The 11,520-nt window shown below is 41.0% G+C and overlaps 1 protein-coding gene across 1 annotated transcript in view; it reads right to left on the bottom strand.

Annotated features, from left to right (window-relative positions):
• The window catches only part of ACTL6A (actin like 6A), a 33,529-nt gene extending 22,283 nt beyond the window's left edge, over window positions 1–11,246 (bottom strand). The window contains exons 1-2 of the mRNA XM_075864050.1: window positions 11,008–11,246; window positions 354–430 (exon numbers count right to left, since the gene is read on the bottom strand). Of these exons, the coding sequence (XP_075720165.1) occupies window positions 354–430; window positions 11,008–11,032 (102 nt within the window). The 5' untranslated portion in view covers window positions 11,033–11,246. The remainder of the gene's footprint in view (window positions 1–353; window positions 431–11,007) is intronic.
• Between the last annotated feature and the right edge of the window lie 274 nt (window positions 11,247–11,520).

Raw genomic sequence — 11,520 nt, 5'->3', positions numbered from 1 at the left:
TAGTTTCCGTTTGTCACTGTTGTGTAAGGGTTCCGTTGTTTTGACGGAATGAATAGCGCAGTCGACTACATCCATTTGATTTGGGTACGTAACCAGCATAATATTTTCTATTTGGATAATGCAAGAATTCTGCAAAATCTTTTATTTGGGCAGTGATTGATAGCGATTTTCTGTGGGAAAACTTTAATATTTTTTCCCTGTGAAATAATTAGACATTACCAACTTTAATAAACGACCACGTCAAAATAACATTGCACTCGACTAGCCATTCTCATCTAGCCATTGAGTGAAAGTGCAATATACAAACATAAGGGCACTTGATATGCCCACAAAGATACCAGCTTAGAAATCACCTTCGGACAATCCTCTCCTGCATAGCCAGCACGTACTGAAAAGGAACCAATATCGAAAACCAAGGCTCCCACCTCATCTACAAGGGAAAGACAACAGTCACTGGGTTTAAAAAAAAAACAACAACAACTTGTTATACAATGGAGCATCGAATCATGTTGTAAATCAATGTAAATGTCTCCTTATTTATTAATGTTTAAAAACCAATCTTAATATATTAAAAGTCTTTAAATAAAACATATGGTCAAGAAAACCCCCTTGGCCTTAAATGATGGCTCCAGAGTGAGGTGACATCACTATCATCAGACAAACGCTGGAGCAGCCAATCACTGCCAAGTAATAGGTGTTGGCCAGGGTCTACTCACGAGAGCCGGAGAGAACTTGACTACCTTTAAAGGGGTTGTACCAGAATCAATTATCACCTATACACGGGATAGGTGAGAATTGTCTGATCTCTTGGGGTCCACCCGCTGGGACCGCGCACCGATCGTGAGAACGAGCAGTGAGGATAAGTAAGGAGAAATGTTGGGTTCAGGACCCCCATCGGAGAGGCCCGCCAGCAAACATACAATATCTGTGAATTCTGGGAAGTACGGAGGCACTCTCACCTAGAAGCATTGCTAAGTGACAATATTTTCAGCCTGTATAGAAGCACATGTAGGTCATGTTTCTCTGTACTCGGGAGCTGTACGGCCTCCGTGCTCGTGACTCTGCAGGGTTTAGGAGCCCTATTTAGTTTTATCCCATCTGGACAACAGCAGAAGGCAAAATGTAATATTACACTGCACCAGTGAGTCTTCCACATTGGGGGCAACTCTTATGTGTCCGCATTGGTTAATAGAGGGGGGTTGCAAGGAAGCACACACCCCTCTATAATAAAAAGAAATACATGAAAGTGTAGGTCAAGAAAGGACAAGTCCCCATTACTGGTGTGGACACACACAATGCACTCTTGTCCCATTTTGTAACTTTACAACTGAACTGCTAGAATGCATCTCATGTTCTTGAATGTAAGAGTATGAGAAATGGCTGAAGATGTCATGAAGGACCTGTCCATCTTCCTCGAAAATGTAAAAAAGTTTCACCTTATTGAAAGTATCTGATTAGAAGGGGGTTATGAAGAAAAAGGCAGAGAGTGTATATATATATATATATATATATATATATATATATAGCTGCAATTCTGAACCTTTGGATGTGTGTAAGCAGGCTCGTCCTAATAGCCACTAGCCATAGAATCTAAGCCTGTTACCTGCAGCTTTTCTGAGTGGCAATAGTGTGAACATTCAATGTGCTCATATTTTGGAACCTCATTTAAAGTTAGCGTGGAACCAGCTTCACCTACATTAGCACCCATGTGCACAAGCCCCAAATGAGTTTTAAGCTTGATATTAATAAAACTAGTTGCTGTAGCAACTTTTAAATATACTTAGTGTTTCAATTCAGCACCTATTTAAAGATTGATGCTCGTCAGTGAATAGAAACAAATCTAATTTAGAGACTTAAAACTTGTTCTGATCATATACAAATGACACATGACTCTTCTAACCAGCCATGAACCTGTGTAAGCTGGACATGATTTTTAGCCATTTGAAGTCATTGACAGCAAGAAGAGCAATTGAAAAACATTGGGGGGGGGGGGGGGAATTTAACGCATCTACACCCGTTTTCTGGAGCAGAAATATCACAAACGGGTTTCCCTGTTCCTGTCACTTTTTAAAAAAGGGCAGGTAAAGCTTAGCAGAGGGGGCCAGGCCACCCACGGCCGGACACGTGTACCATAATTTACACAATAAACTGGAATAACGTATATCTCTACACCAGCTTCTGGCTGGGGTATATTTCATTCAGTGACGCACGGACAGCGAATGAAGCAACAAATTTATTAAGAGGCGCGTGCCTTTCAAGAAATTTGTAGCATCTTACTAAAACTGTCGCAGTCTAAGGCCTTATTCACCCGAAGGATTCAGTTTTGTGCATGTAAAAAATGCAGCGCTTTTCTTGCGGAGAGCGCGCAGACATTAAATACGCTTGTCTGAATAAGGCCTTAATAAATGTCCTGCACAGCATATTAACCAGTTCAGGACCGGGCTTTTTTTTTATCGTTTTTATACACCTCCTTTTTGCTATTTTTGAATTTCTATTGTTAAAGTTTGAAAATAGTAAAAAAAGAAGCTTTTTTATGTTTCAGCTATTTTTTTTGATAATAACATAGTTTTACCCTAAAATAGATTTTTTATTTGTGATAGTCATTGCCTACCGTAAATTTTAATATATTACATGTCTATATTAGGGCAATTGGGGCTAGCGTTACGACAATGATTGGCGGGAGGGGAACGTTTTTTTTGGGGTGTGTATTTTGTGTATTTATTATTAATTTCTTTTGCACTTTACTTTTATTTTTTTATTACTATGGTCTGTCCCTCAAAGGTCAAAAAAGACCTTTGGGGAACTTAATATATTTTTTTTCTTTCTTTTACACCATGTTTTTCCCCTGTAACTGGAGCTGCACAGCAGCCCCAGTTACAGGGGAAATCAGCCCTCTCATAGTGACGATTGTCACTAATAGGGCTGTGCTGGGTCTAGTTACACCCAGCAGCAGTCTGTCACTAACGGCACCCGGCGATCATGTGACCAGTCACATGAACACGGCCGCGGCCTCTATCCCTACACACAGCATTCATGGAGCGCTGTGTACAAGTGATCAGAGAAGACAGAAGCAGCGAAAGCTGCCTCTATCCTCTCCTCATTGTCCCCGGCAGTCACTGACAGCCGGAGACCCGACATTCAGCTGCCCAATCGCTCGGGCAGCAAGTTAAAACCAGAGCAGTAAAAACACAGCCAGCGGTCGGGAACCAGTTATGCTGGCCAGATCTAGGGGTCAGCCGTCAGCCTGAGAGGACAGCTCCCTTTCCTGGGATGGCACGATTCTGTATATCTATGTCAGGAGACAGGAACAAGCTGCTATCGGGCACCTCTGGCATCACTTATCTCTTTGGAAGATCTGGCACGTCTCATCCTTCTTTCCCGCAACAGCAGACGTCGGAGGACAGTCAAGCTGCCCCCAATAATTAAATTGCTAACTATTATGTAGCTTGTTACCAGCATTAACCCCTTAAAAGGGTTTCCAAGATTTAATGACTATGTTAATGCTTGTAATTTATAAATGTAAATACATTTGTAATATACTTACATTTTCCAAAGTGGCACCGATACCAGATACTGCAACTTGACGGGTGACGTCACTCTCTGCATTGGCTCTGGCCGCTGTGTTGATCTTGAATTCTTTGCCGAGTATACGACACGTCACTTGTGACGTGGTGTATATCGGCTTGTTCTGCTTCATAGCCCGTAACGCGCATGTGCTGTCACTGCGGTTCTCGTGGTCCCTGCTGTTCTCGAGATAACAGCAGGGGCCACGCATGCGGGTTACAACAGAACAAACCGATATACACCACGTCACAAGTGACGTGTCGTATACCCGGCAAAGAATTCAAGATCAACAAAGCGGCCAGAGCAGAGAGTGACTTTTGTTTAAGTTTACTTTTGACCAAGTGGGTGTTGTAAAGAGGTGTATGAGGCCGACCAATCAGTGACCAATCAGTGTCCTGCACTTCTCATTGTTCCAGCCCAGCATGGATCAGTGAGATTGTGCAGTGAAAGAAGCTGGGCTGGAACAATGAGACGTGTATGACACTGATTGGTCAGCGTCATACACTCCTCTGTACAACACCCAGTTGGTAAAAAGTAAAAACACGCCCAGTTGGGCATTAAGAAACTAAATCTAAAATTGCTCATAACTTGCTCAAAAAGAATCGTTTTTCAAAATAAAAACCACTGCTGTTATCTACATTACAGCGCCGATCAGATTATGTAGGAGATAGGACACTTCTAATCTGGTGACAGAGCCTCTTTAAGGACTGTCTAAATTGACGTGGTAGTATGAAGCCTCGTTTTATGCGAGAGAAATTGTATTTTGTTTTTGCGTGGCTTGGGAGTAGAAACAGAAGTCACTGTGTAAGTTAAAGAATCAATATAGGAAAAAGCGATTCTGTATTTAAATTTTTTGATGCCATTCACGTCTCACGCTAAATAAGGTTATTACAGTCGTGTAGATACCAAATATGTGTAGGTTTTTTGTTTTTATGTAAACGTATGGGCAATAAAATATATTTTATGCAAAATAAGGACTTTGTTAATTTTTTTTATTTTAAATCCCAATAAGTGATAACTTTATTTACAACTTTTTTTTTTACTCAGTGTATTAGGCACAGTTCACACAGTTTTTCTGGGCTGATTTTGACAAGTAAGCCACCTCTGATTCCACGCCAAAAATGGACTAAACTGCCTACCATTGATTTCAATGGGAGATGGAGGCGTTTTATTCCTGAGCGTCTTCTATGACTGAAGAGGGGTTCCCATTGTCTTCAATTGTGTCACCGGGTTTCCAGTGATGCGATCAAAGTGGGAAGTTCCCTTTGATCATGCCCCAGTCATGGACTGGGGCGATCAAAGAGTTAAAACAGCTGGGGTCAGAATGTTTTCCAAACCTAACTATGTTCTGGAGGCTTCTCTATGTTCAGAGGTGTAAGTTACAGCTCTTGCTTAGGTTTCATGCACACGACCGTGCCCGGAATTACGGGCACGGACAGCCGGCCGTTTTTATGAGCCGTGCTCCCATTATAAAGTATAGGAGCACGGTCCGTAAAATGAAAAAATATTACATGTCCTATTTTTTTCGTCAGGTTTCTATGGCACGGAAACCCTCCTGTAGACATACAGTGAAGGAAATAAGTATTTGATCCCTTGCCGATTTTGTAAGTTTGCCCACTGTCAAAGACATGAACAGTCTAGAATTTTTAGGCTACGTTAATTTTACCAGTGAGAGATAGATTATATAGAAAAAAACAAAAAAAAACAAAAAAAAACTGAAAATCACATAGTCAAAATTATATATATTTATTTGCATTGTGCACAGAGAAATAAGTATTTGATCCCTTTGGCAAACAAGACTTAATACTTGGTGGCAAAACCCTTGTTGGCAAGCACAGCAGTCAGATGTTTTTTGTAGTTGATGATGAGGTTTGCACACATGTTAGATGGAATTTTGGCCCACTCCTCTTTGCAGATCATCTTTAAATCATTAAGATTTCGAGGCTGTCGCTTGGCAACTCGGATCTTCAGCTCCCTCCATAAGTTTTCGATGGGATTAAGGTCTGGAGACTGGCTAGGCCACTCCATGACCTTAATGTGCTTCTTTTTGAGCCACTCCTTTGTTGCCTTGGCTGTATGTATCGGGTCATTGTCGTGCTGGAAGACCCAGCCACGAGCCATTTTTAATGTCCTGGTGGAGGGAAGGAGGTTGTCACTCAGGATTTGACGGTACATGGCTCCATCCATTCTCCCATTGATGCAGTGAAGTAGTCCTGTGCCCTTAGCAGAGAAACACCCCCAAAACATAATGTTTCCACCTCCATGCTTGACAGTGGGGACGGTGTTCTTTGGGTCATAGGCAGGTTTTCTCTTCCTCCAAACACGGCGAGTTGAGTTAATGCCAAAGAGCTCAATTTTAGTCTCATCTGACCACAGCACCTTCTCCCAATCACTCTCAGAATCATCCAGATGTTCATTTGCAAACTTCAGACGGGCCTGTACATGTGCCTTCTTGAGCAGGGGAGCCTTGCGGGCACTGCAGGATTTTAATCCATTACGGCGTAATGTGTTACCAATGGTTTTCTTGGTGACTGTGGTCCCAGCTGCCTTGAGATCATTAACAAGTTCCCCCCGTGTAGTTTTCGGCGGAGCTCTCACCTTCCTCAGGATCAAGGATACCCCACGAGGTGAGATTTTGCATGGAGCCCCAGATCGATGTCGATTGACAGTCATTTTGTATGTCTTCCATTTTCTTACTATTGCACCAACAGTTGTCTCCTTCTCACCCAGCGTCTTACTTATGGTTTTGTAGCCCATTCCAGCCTTGTGCAGGTCTATGATCTTGTCCCTGACATCCTTAGAAAGCTCTTTGGTCTTGCCCATGTTGTAGAGGTTAGAGTCAGACTGATTAATTGAGTCTGTGGACAGGAGTCTTTTATACAGGTGACCATGTAAGACAGCTGTCTCTAATGCAGGCACCAAGTTGATTTGGAGCGTGTAACTGGTCTGGAGGAGGCTGAACTCTTAATGGTTGGTAGGGGATCAAATACTTATTTCTCTGTGCACAATGCAAATAAATATATATTATTTTGACAATGTGATTTTCTTTTTTTATATAATTTATCTCTCACTGGTAAAATTAACCTAGCCTAAAAATTCTAGACTGTTCATGACTTTGACAGTGGGCAAACTTACAAAATCAGCAAGGGATCAAATACTTATTTCCTCCACGTGTGTAGTGCAGTGTATTAGAGTAGCGATCGGGGCATCAGGCCCTCATGTCCCCTAGTGGGACAAGTAAAAAAAAGTTAAAAAAAGTTAATAAAAATGCGGTAAAACAATAAAAACACACACATTTCAAATAAAAATAAAGCTAAACTGACTTTTTTCCCATAGTAAGCCTTTTATTATGGGAAAAACCGTAAAAATAAAAAAAAAAACTATACATAATTGGTATCGCCGCGTCTGTAACGACCCAAACTACAAAACTATTATGTAATTTATCCCGCACGGTGAACGCCGTAAAAAAAAAACCATGAAAAACAAACGCCAGAATCTTTGTTTTTAGGTCACATCTCCTACCAAAAAATGCTATAAAAAGTGATCAAAAAGTCACATTTACTCCAAAATAGTACTAATAAAAACGACAATCCGTCCCGCAAAAAATATTCCCTGACACCGCTTTGTGCACGCAAAAATAAAAAAAGTTATGGGTCTTACAATATGGTGACACAGAAAACAAATGATTTTATAAAAAAAGTGATTTTATTGTGCAAAAGCCGCAATACATTAAAAAAAACTATATAAATGTGGTATCGCCTTAATCGTAGCGACACGCAGAATAAAGCTAACATGTAATTTAGGGTGCACTGTAGATGCCAGAAAAAAACCCAATAAAAAACTATTCCAGAATTGCTTGTTTTTGGTAATTTCCTTTACCAAAAAATGAAATAAAAAGTGATCAAAAAGTCTTGTGTTCTAAAATGGTACCAATAAAATCTACAGCCCGTCTCGCAAAAAACAAGCCCACACACCGCTCAATCAACTGAAAAACAAAAAAGTTACGGCACTAGTAATGCGGTGATGAAAAACATCTCAATGCGCAGGCCGGAGGGGAACATTCCTTCCGTTTCAGGGCCATGGTATTTAGGAACTAGGAAGGTAAGGGACATAGCACATCCGCTGGAAGCGAGGACGCCCGTATTATACCAGCGCAACACTTTCCCAGTAATATTTCCCAAACTACGAAGGAGAAAAAGTCCCCAAAAGGTGCAGAGTGTTACAAAAGGGGGATAAGAAAGAAAACCGTTTATCAGTGTGACACCGGCCTGCGCATAACGGATCGCTTCACATCGTAACACACATCTATGGATAATTGTATTATTTACCCCATTATTATACCCTCTTATTATGCCCTGATGGACTCCGCACAGATTACATATACCCCTGATATACTCCGCACAGATTACATATGCCACCACATTATAAACGGAAATATCAGCAAAACCCCAAACAGAACTATTACCAAGCAAAATCCATGCTCAAAATGGCGGTCTTTCCCTTCTTAGCCCTACAGCGTGCCCAAACAGCAATTTATGTCCACAAGTATGGCATTACCATACCCGGGAGAACCCGCTTAACAATTTATGGGGTAAGATTCTCTAGGGGCACAACATATTGTGCGGTGAATGGGCAGATCAGTGGAAAAATTGCAATTTTCACTTTGCACCATCCACTGCGTATTCATTTCTGAAAAACACCTGTGAAGTCTAAATTCTCACTACACCCCTTGATAAATGCCTTTAGGGGTGTAGTTTCTAAAACGGGGTCACTTTTGTTTGGTACATCAGTGGTTTTGCAAATGCAACATGGCGTCCGCAGACCATTCCAGAAAAATCTACGCTCCAAAAGATAAATACCGCTCCTTTTCTTCTGAATGCTCCCATATACGTAAACTGCTGATTATAACCACATATGGGGTGTTACCGTACTCGGGAGAAATTACTTTACAAATGTTGGGGTGCTTTTTCTTCTCTATTCCTTGTAAAAATGAAAAATGTTGATCTAAAACTACATCTTGTTGGAAAAAAAAATTATTTTTCATTTTTATGGCTTAATTCTAATTAATTCAGCAAAAAACCTTTGGGATCAAAATTTTCACTATACCCCTAGATGATTCCTCAGGGGGTGCAGTTTCCCGAATGGAGTCACTTTTTGGGTGTTTCCACTGTACTAGTACTACAGGGGCTCAGCAAATGTGACATGGCACCCACACACTATCCAAAATCCAAATGGTGCTAGTTCCATTCTGAGCCCTACCGTGTGTCCAAACAGATGTTTGTGACCACATGTGGGGTATTGTTTTACTCGGGAGAAGTTGCTTTACAAATTTTATGGTGCTTTTTCTCCTTTAGTCCTTGTGGAAATGAAAAAAAATTAGCTAAACCTACATTTTATTTGAAAAAATGTAGATTTTCATTTTCACAGCCTACTTCCAAAAATTTCTGCAAGAAACCTGTGGAGTCAAAATGCTCACTATACCCCTAGATAATTTCCTCAAGGGGTATAGTTTCCAAAATGGGGTCACTTGTTGGGGGTTTCCACTGTTTTGTCCCCTAGGGGGCTTTGCAAATGCGACATGGCCTCCGCAAACCATTCCTGCTAAATTTGAGCTCCAAGAGCGAAATGGCGCTCTTTCCATTCTAAGCCCTGCCGTGTGTCCAAACAACCGTTTATTACCACATGTGGGGTATTGTTTTACTCGGGAGAAATTGCTCTACAAATGTTGTGGGGCTTTTTCTACTTTAGTTCTTTTGGAAATGAAAAAAAATTAGCTAAACCTACATTTTATTTGAAAAAATTTAGATTTTTATTTTCATGGCCTAGTTCCAAAATTTTTTGCAAAAAAACTGGCTGGTCAAAATGCTTGCTACACCCCTAAATAAATTCCTCGAGGGGTGTAGTTTCCCAAATGGGGTCACTTTGGGGGGGTTTCCACTGTTTTAGTTCCACAAGACCTGTTCAAAGCTGACATGGTGCCTAAAATATATTCTAATAAAAAGGAGGCCCAAAATCCACCAGGTGCTCCTTTGCTTCGGAGGCCGATGCTTCAGTCCAGTAGCACACTAGGGCCACATGTGGGATATTTCCTAAAACCGCAGAACCTGGGCAATAAATATTGAGTTGCGTTTCTCTGGTAAAACCTTCTGTGGTACCAAAAAAATGGATTCAAAATGAATTTCTGGAAAAAAATAATGAACTTTGTACATTTCACCTCTACTTTGCCTTAATTCCTGCGCAATGTCTAAAGGGTTCAGAAACTTTCTAAATGCTGTTTTGAATACTTTGAGTGGTGCAGTTTTTAAAATGGGGTGACTTATTGGCGGTTTCTAATATTTAAGGACCTCAAAGCCACTTCACAACTGAACTGGCCCCTGTAAAAATAGCATTTTGAAATTTTCTTGAAAATATGAGAAATTGCTGCTAAAGTTCTAAGCCTTGTAACGTCCTAGAAAATAAAATGATGTTCAAAAAACGATGCCAATCTAAAGTAGAAATATGAGGGATGTTAATTAGCAACAATTTTGTGTGGTATAACTGCCTGTCTTACAAGCAGATACATTTAAATTGGGAAAAATGCTAATTTTTGCAATTTTTCGCTAAATTTTGGTGTTTTTCACAATTAAATACTGAATGTATCGGGCAAATTTTGCCAGTAACATAAAGTCCAATGTGTCACGAGAAAACAATCTCAGAATCGCTTGGATAGGTGAAAGCATTCCGGAGTTATTACCACATAAAGTGACATGTCAGATTTGAAAAATGAGGCTCTGTCAGGAAGGTCAAAAGTGGCCAAACAGGGAAGGGGTTAATATATATTCACTTCTAACTTCAGTGTTTCTGTAATGGACATGACTTATGCTCATATTCATATATATATAGTGATCGAGAGGCTGCGGAGTCAAAACATTGAACGGCCAGATTAAAGTTACTATATATTTTTATTTTTTTTGTAACGAGCCGTGAGTGCCGTCTATTACTTTGTTGGTGGATCACGGTATTCCTCATCTTAGCCAATGTTACTCATCATACACTACTTAGACATATGTTAAGGTGCGATGAGGTCATCACAACTAATGTCACTGTTTACCTAGTAACTATAGGATATTGCCATCATACAACATCCCCGGTCCTATTAGAAAGAACACATACAGCTGTCAGACGTCTCCATACAATACAGACGAGCAGCTGAGGTTCCCTTATCTGTAGCACAGAAGTGTGACACTAACTACTAATGTATGGGAACGGTATACTGCGCGCAAAATCGAATTCTTGGGAAACCTACTGAATGGCCAATACGACACTGGACCGTGCTTTACGGCTGTGGGACTCACACCTCTCGTATACACGAACCGGCACTGTATGTGCTATTTGCAGGAGTAGAACGGTCACAGTAAAGATAGTTTAATTTAATTGAACAATATCTGCACGGCTTTGTCATACCTCCACCGTATACGCCTCCGCTCATCTCCAGCTCTGCACAATTACAGTACACCGCGGTACCAAGCCACAACGACAGAAAACTGGAGCCGGTAGAAGCACGTTACGCGCCAACAATAGACCGCTCTCGCCGCACGTTATCTTCGTCACAGCGCTATAGACCAATCGAATATCCGAACGCAGTGTAGCACCGCCCATCTACTGCGTGAAGTCGATGTGAGAGCAAAAGACGGATAGACGTTCTTCTAACACCAGACTGCGCATGTGCGTGCCGCTTCCAAGACTAACGGAAGTTCCTTCCATGTTGGTACTCTCAAAGATTCATTATTCTATGAAGATAGGTCGCGGAAAGCCATGGTTCACTGTTAAAAGGGGGTGTACTAAAATGGCTATGCAAAGATTTCCGTTTCGAAATGAGAAATTCAGTGAAAGGAAATGGCAAACGATAAAAGTGTAAAACGTTCCATGTTCTCTAGGAACTTATGACCTCAGATAAAGTCGGTTTCCCGTTTTCAC

This window comes from Rhinoderma darwinii, chromosome 4, assembly GCF_050947455.1.
Source record: "Rhinoderma darwinii isolate aRhiDar2 chromosome 4, aRhiDar2.hap1, whole genome shotgun sequence".
Lineage (NCBI taxonomy): Eukaryota > Metazoa > Chordata > Amphibia > Anura > Rhinodermatidae > Rhinoderma > Rhinoderma darwinii.
This window is presented reverse-complemented; position numbering and strand designations above follow the sequence as displayed.